We start from the raw sequence: 19,218 nt of genomic DNA on the forward strand, positions 1-19,218 counted from the left end.
CGGTTTGGCTCAGTGGTAGAGCGTCGGTCTGCGGACTGAAAGGTCCCGGGTTCGATTCCGGTCAAGGGCATGTACCTTGGTTGCCGGCATATCCCCAGTAGGGGGTGTGCAAGAGGCAGCTGATCGATGACTCTCTCTCATCGATGTTTCTAACTATCTCTATCCCTCTCCCTTCCTCTCTGTAAAAAAATCAATAAAATATATTAAAAAATGAATATAGTTAAACCAAAATAAAGTCCAAAAATATTCTTCCATTTAGATGTTAGAAGACATTGTTCTAATGGATACCACCCAGGCTGTTAGCTCAGTTTGATGGGTTTATTCACAAAGCTAATATTTATTACAATCCAGCATGATGACTGATGGGTAAGAGGAACCTACACGATCTCTGAGTGAAGTCTCCTACTGCACAGTTATGTAACATTTCAAGGGTGACAGTACTTTGATGGATTTATAAATACATCACCTCGCCTCATTTGTTCAGACCTTTAAATATTTCATAGATGGCAGTGACAATTCCACATTCCACATGGAAAGGCTTTGAGAGTATTTCCTGAGAAAATGGTTTGAGTTACATACTAGAGAGGATAATCAAAAGACTTAAAGTAGTTCACCCTTTAGGGCGACTAAGATCTTCCATTATTCCTTTAGTCGAAGAGCATTCTGCTTTCCTGGCTGTCAGTGTGTCGGCATTTCTACAGGTTAGAATTTAGTTTTACTCAGAACGATCACTCGCTCACCTGTAATGAATGCATGTACCAACATGTAAGCACACTTTCACAAGAGCATTAGACAAACAAGTCTAATTTGTGAATTCAGATTCTTTCTGGCTGCAGTCGGCTGTTCCTTCGAACTCATAATATAGGCATTTTTATGGAGGTCTGAGCCAACAGCAATGGGTTCCAGTCCTTACTCGCCCCCAATATTTTACTTAGAAAATATAATAAATATTGAAAAGGAAATTAGGAAGGCAGTCACAAAGTGCATTCCTTTGTATTTAGGTGTGTGTTATCTTCAGCAACCAATTTTCAATCCCTGCTGAAAAATCCTGATTTCCTAAGGCACATGTGTCAAACACAAGGCCCGCAGGCCAAATCCAGCCCTCCAGGCCTTGCAATGTGACCTGCACCGCGCTGTCATCACTGCACTCCGCTGTCAGTTTATGACATTGTCAGTTTATGACTGTTCAGTAAACCATTCGGCCCGCGATTTAGGCTGGATTTTAGATTTTGGCCCCTTCTCTGATTGAGTTCGACACCCCTATCCTAAGGTGTGGTGAGTAGCCATGTTTCTCAGTTTGGGAGGGGTGCATGTGAGCTGGAGAATTAGCTGAAAAGAATAACTGTACCGCTAACAGTGGTCAAAAAATGAACTTATACCATCTACGTGGGGGGGGGGGGGAGAGAAATATGCAAATTGACAGTCACCTCTGGATACCCATCAGCCAATCAGGAGTGAGTATGCAAATAAACTGAACAAAGATGGCGGCATCCCGGCCACCCAGCCACTCTGAGCAGCACGCATGTAGGCACAGAGCGACCAGGTGGAGTGAACGCCTGCTATGATGGGGAGGGCAGGAGGCGGAGAGAGCTACAGGAGCAGCACTCCAGCTGGAGCAAAGATTGAAGGCTCTGGCCGGAGTGAAGACAGAAGACAGTGGCCAGAGCAAAGGCCCGGCTCCTGGGTGCCAGAGGTAAACTGATGCCAGCAGTCAGGGGAAGAAAGGCCTATTGTATGAATCTTCATGCAATGGGCCCCTAGTAGTAAGATATATTTTATTATCCAAAAGTCAACTTTAAAATATAACATTTATTCATACACATATACACACTTCTTTCTATTTACATAAATAAAAACCACTATCAAAGGTTCAAGTTGACAACCTTAAACCATTCTCTTCAGTAAAAAATATGCAAGAAAAGATAGGTTTTTAAAAACTTGAAAGCAGAATTTTATCTTTCATCGTGAGAAAGCTCCTGGTTTTTTCACCCATTAAGTAAGTTTTGAAGGAGATCTTTCCCTTTAATATGTTTGCTTGATTTTCTGGAATGTCATCTTGCTGCAAAGCTATTGATGTATAATGGATTCCATTAAATACTGGCATTGGGCCATTCTAACATGCACGTTTAGAGTCTGTTTCAAAGACTAAGTAAGACCCACGGAATGATCCTTCTCATTCAGATGTTCAGCCAGCCAGCTCATTTCCGTAGCCTAACCAACATCAAGTAGGGGGCAGAGTCTTCAGTCTTCAAGTCACTATAGAAAAGACCACACAATCATCAAGATCAAGCACATTGACCTGCAAGGATGTAATTGCTGTACCACCACCTTACCATCTCCAGTGTCCTATACCACCGCATCACAACTAATTGCTTTAATCTAAGAGATGGCGGTTAATTGATGGATTTTAATTCCCCAAGAGACACAAGAGAATCACAGAGTGGAAGCATTAAACTTATGCAAATTCACGTAGTTGTACTAGAACAAAAGTGAGGAAGCCTGTAGGTGAGGGGTCGGGAGAGTTAGAGCCTGTGTCTGCCACTCCATGCAGTGAAGATACTCACCAGAGTGACCTGGAGGTGGGAAACACATCAATGCTCCCTCAGGATGTTTTAATTCTGTGCGTTTCTTAAAGCCTGATCTTCCCTTCCCTTCTCTCCACTCCCTTTGTGCATGTGTGAGTGCATGCGTGTGTGCGTGCATGTGTGCATATGTGTGTGTGTGTGCATGTTTTGTTTTCGTTGTTGCTGTCTAATGACCTCTAATGTCCACATCTACTGGTATTCAACCCAAGAAACATCTATATGTTCTAATGCTCAAGGGAAAGCAAAGCAAAAACAAGACACAAACTTGTTTTTGGGTACTTATTGAGCGGTGGCATGGAAATATATTTTATGGGTGATTTAAGAGATTTGCCTAGATTAATCTTTAAATGTACCTTTTTTTGAGTTAAGGGCTACTTTTATACTCCACTCTCCCTAGAGTTGTAAGCCCACTGTATGTTGGTGAATCCAGACTTACCACACCATCCTATTGCTCACATTCTCAAAGGAACCAATTAACCATATTTATTGTGCAAACATGAGACCTACCATTGAGATAGGGTATGTGGTGAAATGACTGTAACTGATAAGGGCTACAACAACTATTACAGATATAGGAAGAGTAACCCCCAATGAATGTATGGCTGAGAACCCACAGAAAACCAGCTCGATCCAATGTGGAGACTAATTTCACTTTGCACCAATCCCTAGCTTTATATGGTCATTGTTATCCCTTGTTATATGGTCATTGTAACATATTAGCATTCTAAATCATACACCTGGCTGCCATGACTGGAAACAGAAAGCCAATCAATATAAGAACACAATATGGCCCCTTGGGATCTTCCAAGAAGTCTCCATCCTAAATGTTCCTTTCCCTTATTGAATGTCCTTTCCTCAGATTAAATGATCCTCAATGAAGGATGTATATCCCACAAGGACAGGGCTGCTCTGCCTATGCAGTAGCCTTCTCATTCACTGCTTCACTATGAAACTTTCACTTTGAACTATATTCTGGCTCAGCTTTGAATTTGTTCCTACATGAGGCCAGGAGCTAGCAGTGGGTCCCAGACCCTCGGGTCCCTGGACCCCTGGAATGCCTGCATGGCCATCATATCATCCACACTGCAATTTCTATCAAAAATCGTAAAACTAAGGGCGTATTCAGTCCAGTTTCTTAATTTCAATTAGGAACTATTCCCATGTGCCCTTTCCGAAGTCATAGGAAGAGAATAAATCTTTAAAACTAAAAGGCCTTTCACTCTAAATTAACCGCAGCTGCCGTAGGATTGCCCGTAGAAGCCATTGTCTCCTCTCTTCCTGCAGCTTTCCCCGCTGGGATCTCGGCACTCATTACTGCAGTGGTTACCGTAAGGAGACAACCAGTTCCTGGTTAGCTCCATTCCTTCCAGGGTGAAAACAGTGGATGCTGGCCACAATGTCTCACCACCCCAAAAAGAATGGTATCTGGTATGGATGGAAAGGGGCCACGGACTAAACCTGACAAGCTCAGAGGAGACCTACGTGGCAGTCCTTGCCAACTCAGAGACCTACAGTAACCACATAGGGTTGTCTGAAATTAAAACTTCCTAACCAAAAGCAAGTCAGGGTGGTTAGTCATGTCTTAGGCCAGTATCTTCCTTGACAAAGGTCAGTCTTTACCTTAACTGGGTCTGTCTGTTGTCCTTTTGCAGCTACAGTAACAAATCCTTGGAATGGATTTCCAGACCCATCAGGGCACAGTCTCCCACCAGAGAGAGACCATGCAGCCCCTCGTTGGTATCCTTTTCTCCCACATACCAGCTGTATGTGCTCTAAATGTTAATTAACTATCCTGTGCCCACCAATGTAGAAGGATTTGTCTTTCGGTTTTATTCTTTACCTAACCTCTGAGATTTCCCTGCTTTGCTTTCTCTCACCTCCCTAACCTACCACCAATGGATATCATATAAAACTCCCCCCCTTAAATCTCCACCTTAGACTCTAATGTATAAAATAAGCTGCAAAACTGCCATTCTCCAGAGCATTTGCCCAATCTGTTGCGATTTTGCTTCCTGTCAATTGTCGTTAGTTAGCTCAAGTAAAGTAAAAAAAAAAAAAAAAATGTCTTATGTAGATGACACTGTTAACCGAGCAAAAATTTGACCATCCTCTCCTCCCTCGAATAGTCACAAGTCACGTTTTGCCTTTCTATTCCAAACTCTTCCCCCTCCCTGCTCTAATAAAACCTCGGTATAATGGACTAATTCAAGTGAGGGGATGTCTGTTAAAGCAGAAAGTCCCTTATATGGCAAAGTAGGTTTTCCAAATGTGTGTTAAAAATTTAACAAATTACTTAGTTTACCTGCTTTTACTTATGGAGACCTGCTTGTGTAATTAAAATTCAGTATGTATGAAAGGTTTAATTTCCCAGGAAAGTTTACATGTATTACTATACTTTTAAATTTACACTGAGTAGGTCTAGTAAATGCATGCATTCATCGGTCACCATGAATAAGCAAATGCACACGGCTGGGCAGGGCTTAGCCCACGTGGGAACATAGGCCAGCAGGAATTAAAACTGCCACAAAAGTCTCCAGATAACAGAATCAATTACCACGCGGGTGATGCGGTGTGATCAAGTGCTAATCACTGAACACTGTTTATGAGCAGTGACTCTAGGATTTAAACATGTAGACTATAGTTTTGGTATATAGTATTGATCTACGTTTGTGAAATTACTAGTGCTTTTTCCAACATATGGCCTATTCACTAAAATTTGTTAACAGTGAATTCATGATAAAAAAAAATAACCTATTAATATAATTATAAGCAAATCCTGGTTAAAAGTGTTTTTAAATTCTCAGGGTGTTAATTTTCACTGATGATATATGGACTGGAAATTTTGTCTGTTAAAACTGAAGTTCATTAAATCGAGGTCCACAAAATCGAGGATTTGCTGTACTCTCACTGCTTCTGAAGTGTGGGCATTTCACTGCCTCCTTTCCTACTGCCGGGGCTACTTTCATTTCTTGATTAGAAGTTGCAGGGTTAATGGCCAAAAGTTAAGAACGGAGCATCTGGGGGCCCAATGATTTTAGAAGTCTGGCTCATCTTGGTTTCCCTCTAGGCTGTAATTACGTATATGATTAGCCAAGTGCAGCACTTGTTTCAGAGACTAAGACAGAGATGCTAAGGCCTGAACTCCTAGCCTGATGCTAATCGCAGCAGGATTCTCCAGCTCAGGCATGCACCAGGAGTTTCAGAAAATGGGCTTCTGCCCCTGAGGGGCTAGACTGGGAAATGCAAAAGCTGCTAGAAGAGGAAGGTTTTAATCACTTTTTAAATTATTCATGTAATTACAGACTGTTTTCTTTTAAGTGAATATTTCAGAGAGTATTATAAAAATAAGATTTGAGACCAGGAGTCCTTTTGTTTTGTTTTGTTTTACATCTTGTCACTTTGAATTTGGTCAACACTAGAAAGTGACTTTGATGGTTTCAACTATCATTTCTATTGATTTACTGGGTCATTATCGCTACTTAATTGGGCCATTATTAGGTAGTTATTGAAGACACTTGTCATTAGCAATGCAGTCAGTAAAGTGAACTACAAGGAGCTAAATAGTCTTACCCTCTTGACATTTATAGCCTATTTTGATTTGAGGCATGGACATTTAAATAAACATAAGCAATTTATGCTTAAAATACTCATCAATGGCACAGAACATGGGGGCAGCAGAAGAACAAGGACAAGAGAGGAGCCTATCGAGCTTGTTTGCAGGAAGTACTGAAGCCTAGATTGGGCTTGTTTTATAGCGAAGAAGAGGTAAGCGATATCTAAGTGGATTAATTCATTTATTCAGCAAGCATTCGTATGTTAGCTCTGAAGAGTCCTAGTCTTGAAGAACTGAGAAACAGACAGTAAACAATGACATAAACATTAATACATTGGAATCTCTCTCTAGTGGGATGAAGGTCAATAGTCATGAATGTTGTGAACGCAGGTGGGGATAGAAGAGAGACTTTACCTTGTAGCCACAGCCTTAGATACCATTGTCCTACGAGTTTCAGACCAAAGGGCCACCTTGGTTTTTAGTTCTTTATTCTAAAGTTGAAGAAAAAAAAATAGTTCAGAAATCACATAGCTCGCACATTAATCATGCTCCTGATCAACCCTACGTCACTCCTTGTCGTTCCTGTCAGAACACAGAAGGCAACCAGTTGAAAGTCACTTATATCTCTGAAATTACACACTCCCTAGCTGGGTGACCTCATTCAGTTACTTAGCCTCTCTGTGCCTGATTTCTTCATCTGTATATTAGATAATATCATAGTCTGTTCTTCAGAGGTTCTGAAATGAGATTAAAATATGTAAAGAACTCAGCTTAGTTCCAGGTACTGGTTTTTAAGACTTAAAGGAAGTTGGTTTTGAACTGCACTGAGTAACTGCCCATCAATGGTATGTTTGCAGGATTTTTTGCATTATATTTGCTTATCCATATTTACTACTTTACATAGAATGAATTAATATGTTAGCTGTGTAAAAATAACGTAAGAAAAATATTTTATCAAGTGCTATTTGCCATAAGGCCACTACATAAGACAAGCAGTGAGGAGATGGCTTTAAAGACATTTTTCAGCGGCAGAGGCTGTACTGAGCCATGGATCATATTACCTGAGGCCCTCCAAGGTACCACGGTCAGCCCTCATTGGGCACTTGAGTGAACACTAGTTTTGAGCCAATTATTCCACAATCACCACTCTTGTGGCTATGGAGAGCTGTGAGAATTGACTTGATCAATGGACAGTCCCATATCACTTAAAGCAGGTGAGAATCTAAGCAAAGCCTGAGGCTTAAATGGTTCACCCTGCAGAATGAGAACAGTGGTCCTCTGGGAAGGTAGAAATGGTTACAGAATTCAAGACATAAAAATTTGGGCAACATCTTTCTGTTATGAGTTTTCTCTTCTGTTGGGAAAACAGAAGGAACACAGTGGTGGAGGGAATGGTGACGTGGGAGAAATGGTGAGGGGGGAGGAATGGTGAGGGGGGAGGAATAGTGAGGGGGGATGGTGAGGAGGGATGGTGAGGTGGGAGGAATGGAGAGGGGGGATGGTGAGGAGGGATGGTGAGGGGGGAGGAATGGAGAGGGGGGAGGAATGGTGAGGGGGGAGGAATGGAGAGGGGGGAGAAATGGTGAGGGGGGAGGAATGGTGAGGGGGGAGGAATAGTGAGGGGGGAGGGATGGTGAGGGGGGAGGAATGGAGAGGGGGGATGGTGAGGAGGGATGGTGAGGGGGGAGGAAAGGAGAGGGGGATGGTGAGGGGAGAGGAATGGTGAGGGGGGAGGAATGGTGAGGGGGGATGGTGAGGAGGAATGGTGAGGGGGGAGGAATGGAGAGGGGGGAGGAATGGAGAGGGGGGAGGAATGGAGAGGGGGGAGGAATGGTGAGGGGGGAGGAATGGAGAGGGGGGAGGAATGGAGAGGGGGGAGGAATGGAGAGGGGGATGGTGAGGGGGGAGGAATGGAGAGGGGGGAGGAAAGGAGAGGGGGATGGTGAGGGGAGAGGAATGGTGAGGGGGGAGGAATGGTGAGGGGGGAGGAATGGAGAGGGGGGAGGAATGGAGAGGGGGGAGGAATGGAGAGGGGGATGGTGAGGGGGGAGGAATGGAGAGGGGGGAGGAAAGGAGAGGGGGATGGTGAGGGGAGAGGAATGGTGAGGGGAGAGGAATGGTGAGGGGGGAGGAATGGTGAGGGGGGATGGTGAGGAGGGATGGTGAGGGGGGAGGAATGGAGAGGGGGGAGGAATGGAGAGGGGGGAGGAATGGAGAGGGGGATGGTGAGGGGGGAGGAATGGAGAGGGGGGAGGAATGGAGAGGGGGGAGGAATGGAGAGGGGGGAGGAATGGAGAGGGGGATGGTGAGGAGGAATGGAGAGGGGGGAGGAATGGTGAGGGGGGAGGAATGGAGAGGGGGGAGGAATGGAGAGGGGGATGGTGAGGAGGAATGGAGAGGGGGGAGGAATGGAGAGGGGGGAGGAATGGAGAGGGGGGAGGAATGGAGAGGGGGATGGTGAGGAGGAATGGTGAGGGGGGAGGAATTGTGAGGGGGGAGGAATGGAGAGGGGGGAGGAATGGAGAGGGGGGAGGAATGGAGAGGGGGAGGAATGGTGAGGGGAGAGGAATGGTGAGGGGGGATGGTGAGGAGGAATGGAGAGGGGGGAGGAATGGAGAGGGGGATGGTGAGGAGGAATGGTGAGGGGGGAGGAATGGTGAGGGGGGAGGAATGGTGAGGGGGGATGGTGAGGAGGAATGGAGAGGGGGGAGGAATGGAGAGGGGGATGGTGAGGAGGAATGGAGAGGGGGGAGGAATGGTGAGGGGGGAGGAATTGTGAGGGGGGAGGAATGGAGAGGGGGGAGGAATGGAGAGGGGGATGGTGAGGAGGGATGGTGAGGGGGGAGGAATGGAGAGGGGGATGGTGAGGAGGGATGGTGAGGGGGGAGGAATGGAGAGGGGGATGGTGGGGAGGAATGGTGAGGGGGGAGGAATGGAGAGGGGGATGGTGGGGAGGAATGGTGAGGGGGGAGGAAAGGAGAGGGGGGAGGAATGGAGAGGGGGGATGGTGAGGAGGGATGGTGAGGGGGGAGGAATGGTGAGGGGGGAGGAATGGAGAGGGGGGATGGTGAGGAGGGATGGTGAGGGGGGAGGAATGGAGAGGGGGATGGTGAGGAGGGATGGTGAGGGGGGAGGAATGGAGAGGGGGGAGGAATGGTGAGGGGGGAGGAATGGAGAGGGGGATGGTGAGGAGGGATGGTGAGGGGGGAGGAATGGTGACAGGGGTGGGGGGTGGGATGGAGAGGTGGGGGGAATGGTGTGGCGGCATGCTGGGCGTGTGACCATGTAGCTCTGGTCTGCCCTGGGGAGGAGCAAAGTTCCAAATATGTGCAGGTTTGCAAGGAAGTCAGAGCATCTGTGTATTCACAGAACAGGACAACACGGAAGCGGACAGCAAGCAGGACCGAGGGCTGAGGTAGCCAAGGTGGCCAGGTCTGGGAAGTCAGTGACTAGCCATCTGACAGGCAGAAGGGGTGATCCTGAGCAGGAAGTTGAGCTGAGGCAGCTATGGGGGCTTCATATACCCCAACCTCAGTGGGGCTTCCCTAGTTCAAAGGGAATAGTGGGCAGAGAGAAAAACATCTCAGGAAATGATCAAGTCTTACGCTGAGTTTTAAAACTCTGAAAAATAAGAAAATCATAAGAGCCTCTTGAAGTGCGTGAGCCCTGAGGCAAAGCTTGGAAGCCACGTGGATATGGATAAAGGGAGAAAAGAGAGGACACCTCAGGGTGGGGGAAACAGGTAAAGGCTGGAGACAGCAAACACATTCTGACTAAGCTGGCCTTGACCAAGCTTCTAATGCCAATCCATATCAGCTGTCTCCACAATATAGCAAGTGTTCTGGAAAATTTACATGGACTTTTAACAATTATTTATCAATATGTAATGTTAATAACTTAATAATACCAAATGTTTAGTCATGATTAAGAGCACCTCTCCCCAGAGCTATAATTTCTTATGCATAGAAGATGCACATATACACACATTCACAAAAAGACACTCATAGATCACCACAGATATGCACATATACACACACATGAACACCCAGACACAGTCACACACAACTACATACATACATACCACACAAGACATTAATACATAGGCTCACAGAAACACTGAACACTCACACACACACACACACACAGACACACAGTCACATTCACACTGAAGTATATAACATTCCTCCTTACCTGGGCTTCAAGTACATTAACTTTGTCTTTCAAATTTTCAATTCTTTTATCTTGTTCTTTTAAATTAATTTTTAAGCCTTCCATCTAAGAATTAGGAGACACAATTGAAAAACCTTGTCAGACAACAGGGAATAGTTACGTAAGCCTGAAACTGTGCAGGTTGCTGTGGTCAAAGGATGTACATCCAATACAAAAATGAAATCCCAGAGCATCAGGAGACTCGGTAGGCCAAGAAGAATCGCTGAACAAATTGGCTCCTGGGGATGTGAGCACACAGACAGCGCTGTTTGACATTTCAATCTTTGGGAAACCTGTTTAAACCAAATTCAGCAGGAGTGCTTCTGTGGGAAGCAGCATTGGCCGTCCTGGTGTCTCAGCCACATGATGTTTTCAGACTGCAGGTGCAGAGGCCAATGGACCAGCTGCCAGGCCGCTGCCTGCCGTGGGGCAGCAGCCTGAGGCAGAGATCTGGTCAACCAGCAGCATGATGAGGGGGCTTGCTTTGCTTCGGAAAGTGGCAGCGTGGAGCTGGGAGGTGGATGAAGTTCAGACGGGTGCAGGAAGAGGAAACACATGATTCTAAGGCCAACCCTGCCCCCACCAGCTCCCTCATTTAACTGCTGTGGACCTCGGGGTTCCCATCTGTAAAAGGAGAATGTGGGACGCCCCTAAGCCCTCTCTGGCTCCAAAGAGCCGACAGTCAATTCTCTTGGTGAGGTTCTAACCATGTGAGCACAAACTTCACATTCACATCAGGAAGGTGTTTGGGGTATTTAGAAAGACTCCTTTTGGAAACAAATGTTTGTACAAAAAAAATGAATGAAGAAACCCCCTTTTTAAGTAAATTTACATGAAACTCACCAACTATTCCTTCTTTGAGAAAAGGCTGAGCCTCCAAATATACACAATCTTCTAAAGAACACTGTACATTACCTGGCTCAGGACACTTAAAAAATCACAGAAACATCTGAAACAGCGATTTTCAACTGGCATGCCAAAAAATTTTTAAACATGCAATACCCGGCTCTTTAGTCAGAGGCACTGACCTCTTTCCCCTTAGATTGTCAAATGAAAAGTGACAACAGCCAACACAACAAGAGCCGTTCGGGTGTGAGTGAATCAAAATTATTGTTTTTTGTCAGATCAGCAAAAAGCATATTTTGGTGTGCCGCGGGATTTTAGCATTGAGTTTGTGTGTGCTATGAGATGAAAAAAGTTGAAAATCACTGATCTAAAGAGCAGTTAAACACAATTTCCTCCATATCTTAGTTGAGAACATTCCAGGTGTTGGCGTACAGGAAAAAAAAAGGGGGGGGGGGCAGAGGGGGCATTGAAAACAGAGCTGTGTTGTCTGGGAACAAAAGCAGCTGTCCGTGGGGAGAAGAATCCGGCTGCCTGTGAAGCCCAGGCAAGCCGCTCCTGTGGGGTCTTCTCGCTGTACACATACCATCTCCCCAGAAACGTCTGGATTAACCTGACCTCCTGGATGACTCTGCGCAGGCTCTGGTGTTGGGAGTGGATCACGAACTGCAAGTGAGAGATCTGCTCTTGGAGAAGGGAGATCTCCTTCTGAAGACCCTGGGCACTGGAGAGGCAAAAGGAGAGAGTAAAAGATTTCACGAATGCATCATACAGCTGTGTTTTTTTGTTTATTTGTTTTGTCTTTTACTGCTGTGCTGCTAGGTTCTCTTCACATGCTACCTGCTACCTGCTGGGCATTATGTGAGTCAGATGCCCAGGCTCCTTCACACAAGACCCACGGAAGATAAACAGCCATAGGCAGCCTCTGGTTAGCTCAGATAGAAACTGCAGTCATAATATAAGTTCGTGTCGAACGCTCCTCTCTGGCCCACCAGCAGGTAGCTGAGCCGAATTGAAGTGACCCAGGTGCAGCACCTGCCTATCGAATCTGTCTGCCTCTGAGCACCCACAGACCTAGCACCCATCAGAAGGTGCAGAGAATTCAAGGCGGGTAAGAGTTTAGATCATGGGGCCAGGAACGGAGACTTTACATACATACCAGAAACTAATCTCCAATGACACAGATAGTACCTTATAGATTGTGTGTTTGTCTATTTATTATTTTGGCTTCCTACTTTGGGTAATTCTGCTACCTGTAAGGAGCTCAAGGGAGGAGGGGGAGAGGAAGAAATTAAATTCCAGCTAATATTTTGAATCTACATCAACCATTGTGGAAAAAGATGGCTGAAGTTTGAATTTAGATTACTCACAGTTTTCTAAAGCCCTATTTAGGTAACTGGGATTGATTATATAGTTATAATCAATTGCTAATGTTATCTGAGTTATGAGACAACAGCATTACGGCAAGACCCACCCAACTTGGTAGCCTCTTGAGTTTGAAATCACACACCTTTCTAAGCCTTAGTATAATAGATATAATAACTCCTACCTCTTCTACTTTACAAGATTGTACTGTAGACTTAAATGGATAAAGTAGATGTACTTTTGAAAAATGAGCTCTTTACAAAGTAATATATGAATATAATTTCCACTTATTAAGGTTTTACGATTATTGGCCAACATCCAATGCAATTGCAATTCTGATTTCCATTGCCTGTTCATATAATACAAAGGTCATGGAAATTCATGTCACTCTACAGAACATGTTCTCATTAGAGGAAAAAAAAAAAGTCTGTTTTGTGTCACAGCCTGTATGAAAAATTGCTTCTCAAACTGCATGTGCATTGGAGGATCTTGTTAAATCATCAGGGATCCTGTGCACACTCTGATCCAGGAGGCTGGGGCAGGGCTTGACATTCTGCCCAGTCCAGGAAGCCGTATTAGGCCAGTCAGTCTCTTTCCTCTGGACTGGAGAGGAAAGTGCAAAGGCTATAAACCAGCTGGTGAAAATGGTGGGAAACGTTAATGAACTGTAACAGGAAGAACAAAGGAAGAGCGAAACTGCTCACACCCAGGACGGAATGGGAGCAACAGAATAATCTGGTTTCTAAAAGCCAACCTGTCTTCCCAGAGATGCCTGCGCCCGAGGGCCACAGCTCTCCAATCTTAATGGACAGAGATCTCCTTTATTTGTGGGAAGCTTAACCGAGTCTCTACTGCTTTACCCTGAGTCTGATTCATGCTGATTTCATTTTCTTGCCTCTTAGCAAAGTGAATACCTCTACACACAGCTCAGAAAAAGCAATAACTGAATATTTGTGACACTTACAAATCTACGAGAACTGCATAAGCCTGGGTGTCCAAACATCTTTCTATAAACACAAAACATCCATTTCCCTCAAGATATTTCTAAAACCTCTTTAAGAATTTTTTGAGAATTCTTTATAACTACTGCTTATATAGAATAGAACTGGGGGGAAAAAATAGGTCAATTTCGTTTTTTCAAATGGTTACTTTATTTATTTATTTGGCTCAAAGACTGACAAAAAAAAACAAAAAAACAAAACAAAGCTATTATCAGTAAAAAAAATCATTTCTAAAAGAAAATCCAGACTGTCTGGACTCCTAACAGAACTAAGGAGTTGTTCACATCATTTTTTTGTCACTTCCTACAAAGTTGGAGAACACCACAAACCTACCTTACAATTCCACTGCGGCTGGACAATGTAATGTCTGCTACTGCAGAGACCCATCAACAAAAAGTCAGAAGCTCAGAAGGAATGAAGACCTCCACAGCATCCCCTTTATCCCCAAGGGTAACTGGGGAGGGGAGGGGCTCCTCAGTCTTCAGGAGGATTGACCTGCCCACAGTGTCCCTGGAGCCCAGTGAGTGGGGAAGGGGAGGCACACAGCGGCTAATGCCAGGAATTCTCCCCTCTCCAGCACTTACAGGCCTCCTGCTCCCTCAGGGGGCGGTAGCCTTCTGTCCACTGCCCAGTGGACCAGTGGAGAGAAAAGGTTCCAAGAACTGCTATGACTTAGGAGGTAGATTCGCAAACCTTTTAGCATGTGCAGTGTTGGATTTGAGTTGCAGCAGTTTGTTTTCCAACGTTAGTTTTCTTTCTAGCAGTGTTCTTTTTTCCTAGGAGAAAAATAAGATACAATGTTTGCTTATTTTTCTCTCTCATCAACATGTGTACATGGGGTAAGACATAATTGCAAACTGTTCACAAAAGATGCTTCTTGCAATAACAGGAATACCTCTTGAGCTAAAGAGGTCATTTTAAGGAGCAGTGACAACCCGCCCCAGTGGAGCCTGGCAGGCATTCTCTGTGTGGCTCTCACTTAGTTTTCAAAGTGCGGCTGTGTGCCCTGGCTGTGTTCACCGTCCTCGCCTGCCCGCATCACTCTCACCGTAACCCAGCGCACAGCCGACACAGCCTGCCCAGTGACCCCGCTCCTGCCTCTCCATCCACCCCGGCAAGCCCCTGCTCATCCTCCCCCGGCTCTCCCACCACAGGTGCTTCTCCATTAGACTGAGGTGGGTACCCAAGGACAATATTGTACTTAATGTGATACCTACCTGCTCAGAGGACATCTGTCAGGAAGTAAGAAAGCAGTAAGTGCATTTTTAGGGAAGGACCAAGGTCACAAATGATAAAGTCACTTCTTAATTAGGATGCACTAGTAAGCGAAATGACATGGAGAAAGAATAAGCCTTAATGCGCATTAATAAGCCAAATCTTTTCCATCTGAAAGGAAAATAGACAAGTCCATGGAAAACCGAGCTGGGGTGATTGTGTTCTTTTTTATATTTATCCCACACAAAGCTGTTTACATTCACTCTTGCCATGGTATCTGTGTGGGTGAAACACAAGGCAGGCTGTACAGCAAACACAGCATTGGAGCGGCTTTGGACCTGCATTGACCTGGTTTTGAAATTTTACGGCTGCATAATTCTTGCCAAAGCTTTCATCTTTCTGGGCCTTATTGCTGTTAATAAAATCAGCCAAAACTTGGAAATCAAAGTAATGTACAGCATGTGGTTTTAATGTCTTATTGGGTCACTTTAATAACCTGACCCAAGGATTATTTCATTCTCTTGGAGAATTTCCCTGTGTTTGATATTTTATTCTTTATTATTACAGCCCTGACTCTGAAGTTGAATGTTAATTTATAGATTCATGTCTGTTTGAAAAGATAATCCCAAAGGTTGCGTATTAATTGCCTTAAAGAATATTAACTGGCTAAATATCTAGTCTAGTAATCCTATTCTATATGCCTTTTTTCAAAATGCCTATAAATAGCCAGTTTCTCTAAGTATTTTATTTAAACCAGTTTTACTGGTCCCTTGTTAATTAATGATTTGAATAAAACATCTGACATGTATTTATTCTATATTTGTATAAGTCATGTTTTTTGACTCTTTGAACATCTCTAAAATGGGAATAATATTCCTATATTGAAAGTTGGGATGATTGAAGATAATATATGTGAAAGGCCTACGGGCTTCTCTGGATCGTATTAGGACCTCAATGTATAATAATTTAAACGTGCCAAACACTTCATATTTTATGTGCTGTTATTTTTAAAATTTATATTTTTTCATTTTTTTTTCCATAGCATTCCTGTGACTTAGAAATTGTCCCAGTGTAGCACTAGTTGTGTTCAAGTTATCTCTGAGGGATCACAGATATGCCTTGTAAGCTTATTATAATGCTCAGATCATCAAAGAAACATATTACTGATAATATGCTTTGAATTTGTGGGGAGGAAAATGGTGTTTGATGAACATTCTTCTAAATGGACTTATTCCATTATCATTATAACCAAGGTGCAAGCAGACCAGACAATTGGACGTGTCAATGTGCTGCCTTAAGGAGAAGTCTTAATGCTTCTTTTTTGACAACACAGAAAATCACACTATCCCAGCTGCGCTTCTCAGGGTTAGTGCCTTCTAAGGGAAAGGACTTCACAGCACCACCCAGTGGGCAATCCACTCTCCCAAATCACCCCTATTCATCATAATGGAACAGATACCAATTTAAATCATGGCTAGATGTTAACATCTAAATGACCAAGGATGTCATTTTTATCCAGCATCAGAGAAGACGGAGAGATAGAGACATAATGGAGAGGATTGTAAACTGGTAACTGGACGGCCATGAAATAGTTCCTGTTTGCATTGTCCTCATTTGTAAAATGATGATGAGGAACTAGATGGTCTCAAAAGCACCTTTGAACTCTAAAATTCTAATAGAGCTAAATCAATGACAGTAGAAAACAAATATGGTGCAACAGAATTGCACTGCTCGCAAAAGGAACATATGCTGTATTACAAGGCTCTGACTGGACGTTTTTGCTGGCTTATCACTGTGTGTATGGAATTCATTCTCACTGCATCCCTGATTAAAGTGGGACAGATGGTGAGGGTTGTAAGTAATGTGTTCATTACCAGACCTCATACCACTAATGGCTATTTACTGGTGAGCAGAAAATGACTCCTTCTCCGGGGCACCCCCTACCAGGGTGGTATTTATCAACCTTTGTTGTGGATGTTCATTTTTCAATTTTCATTTCCTTGTTGGACTCACCTTTTTCCTATTATACTAAAGTCTCTGTACCTCCTTCCCTTCTTCTGATACACACTCTGCACCCGAGAAACCCTTCATCACAGCCTATATTCTCAGTATCTCCTTAAACCAAGATGCTTTGCTTCTTAAAGTTTTATTTCTTTGCATGTTTGCTTTACAAATATAAAGTATCTTTAAACTAAAAGTCTTTAAAAAAAAAAAAAAACACAGAAAAACTCCATTGCCCTTCTATTCCATCCTCACCTACCCCTTATCCCAGACATTGAAATGGATCCACTCTAAGAAACCATTGAACTATAATAGTATTCTGGAAGTTACTGCAAGGCCTTACTGAACCAAGGGCATCTTGTCCACTCACTCTGTCCCAGAACTCCTAGAGACCGTTCACCATGATGGGTCAATATCAACACAAATGCTCATCACTTCTGAGACATCTCACCTATCTTCAGTAGGGGTGCCAGCGTCCCTAAAGAGCCCCAAGAGAATGAATGGATGAAGGGAGATCTGGAAAGTTCCTTGAGTCCCACACAATCCAGATATATTACATTGCACTCTCCATAAACAGACTGTATCTGGTTCATTCATAAATAGATACCTAGCCTCTAGCTCAGGCTGGTACATGATAGGTGCTCAAATGTTTGTGGGATTAAGTCGAATATATTCCAGAATTCTGACATGAACCTATATCGAGTACAGATTTCTAGGAAATGAAAAGTATATCCCATGGTTCTTTTGTCCATTTTTAGGGACTGACAGTTGGCCCCTAACCCTCACCCAAAGCTGCTGGGTTTGAGGTGAGTGCAAGTCTAAATTTAAATGTCAAACTAGTTAATCAAGTTGTTTGGTTAAACAACTCTATTTGCATTCCAGAATTGTCTTTCTTTCCTAATGGTAAACATTCTTTGTGCTTAGTTTGTTAAAATATTTATTACATGATAAATATCCTAATACTACAAATAGTCATTCAAATATTATATCATGTCCAGAACATCATAATGATGAACTGTCACACTTGGGCAAACCAGTTGCTTAAGGACATTGTGGCCCAGTGACTTTGGCTCTAGTGCAACACTCGGTGACCCACTGCACAACATAGATATAGCTGTGTATTATTATTATGTGATTCAGTTCAGTTTAGGCTTATTTAGTTTTTGTGATTTCCTCATAAGACTTTCATTAAGATTACAAATTTGGCCAAATGCACAGTGTTATCAATTAAATTCTTGGAACATATTTAAAAATTAATCGAAGTCCTTTTGCCAAGAAACATGAATATTGAAACGGGATGCTTTTGAAGTGACATTTCCAAAATGGGATTAACTGGGGGAAATTCATTAAATAAAACAAGCCTGGAAAGAACATAGGTAAATCAGGAAATCTATATTAATAAAAGGGTAATATTCAAATTGGCCAGGACACCATCACAGTAATGACCAAACAGCAGGCTGCATGAGGTGACTATGCTGGCAGGGGGATTAGTGAGGGACAACTGAACGACTGAACAGCAGGCTGTGTGGGGCAGTTGGTGGCAACCAGGCTGGCAGAGGGGGGCAGTGAGGGGCAACTGGGCCAGTGGGGGCAGCAGTTGGGGGCAACCAGGCCGGCAGGGGGAAGTTGGGGGGTGAACCAGGCAGGTGGGGGAATTTGGGAGTGACCAGGCCAGTTAGGGGTGATCAGGCCAGTAGGCAGAGGTAGTTAGGGATGATCAGGCTGAAAGGGGGGGGGGCAGTTAGGGGCGATCAGGCAGGTAGGCAAGTGAGCAGTTAAGAGCCAGCAGTTCCAGATTGTGAGAGGGATGTCCAACTGCCAGTTTAGGCCAGGTCCCCTGGATAGGACCTAAACTGGCAGTTGGACATATCTTGAGGGGTCCCAGATTGGCGAAGGTGCAGGCTGGGCTGAGGGCAACCCCCTCCTGTACACGAATTTCATGCACCAGGCCTCTAGCTAATACAATAAAAATATAAAATGTATTAGAAAGTATTTGCTAGAAGTCAAGTCTATATTCTTATCTACCCCCAAGTCAGTTTCAGAGATGCCAATTTTCTATTAGTTTGTTTTGCTCTTAAAAAAATGAATATATATTGGTTTGTCTGAATTCTAAATTTTAAGACATGGATAATTAAAATTATATACTCACTTTTGTATATATTTGGAGTGACAGCTACTTAAAGGAACACTGCATGTAACTTTTAATAAATTTTTATTTGGCTATTACTTTCTCTACATTCTTTTGTATAGAATGTCTTTTTTCTAATGTGAACTCTATCTGTTCCACTGTAGCCACAGGTGTTACAAACCTACAGTAGATGTGGGTGGCCAAAAATGGGCACCTGGTTGACTATCTAACCTAATAATAGAGTAATATGCAAATTAACCACCACTCTGCTACCAGCCAATCAGAGCAATTATGCAAATTAACCCAACCAAAATGGTG

General features: G+C 43.8%; 1 protein-coding gene across 6 annotated transcripts in view; it reads right to left on the reverse strand.

Moving 5' to 3' along the window:
• Nucleotides 1-306: 306 nt before the first annotated feature.
• The window catches only part of CCDC68 (coiled-coil domain containing 68), a 47,844-nt gene continuing 28,932 nt past the window's right edge, over nt 307-19,218 (reverse strand). For 3 of the 6 annotated variants that reach the window (XM_084888477.1, XM_084888478.1, XM_084888479.1), the window contains 5 exons: nt 14,250-14,332; nt 11,809-11,914; nt 10,330-10,413; nt 6,553-6,629; nt 307-2,256 (listed from right to left, as the gene is read on the reverse strand). In XM_084888477.1, coding sequence (XP_084744603.1) covers nt 2,199-2,256; nt 6,553-6,629; nt 10,330-10,413; nt 11,809-11,914; nt 14,250-14,332 — 408 coding nt within the window. In that variant the 3' untranslated portion in view covers nt 307-2,198. Of the gene's footprint in view, nt 2,257-6,552; nt 6,630-10,329; nt 11,915-14,249; nt 14,333-19,218 lie in introns of those variants that run through there. The other 3 variants (XM_084888474.1, XM_084888476.1, XM_084888475.1) reach the window with 1 other exon arrangement.

This window comes from Pipistrellus hanaki (genome assembly GCF_964339955.1).
Source record: "Pipistrellus hanaki genome assembly, chromosome: 6".
In the NCBI taxonomy this organism is placed as follows: Eukaryota; Metazoa; Chordata; class Mammalia; order Chiroptera; family Vespertilionidae; genus Pipistrellus; species Pipistrellus hanaki.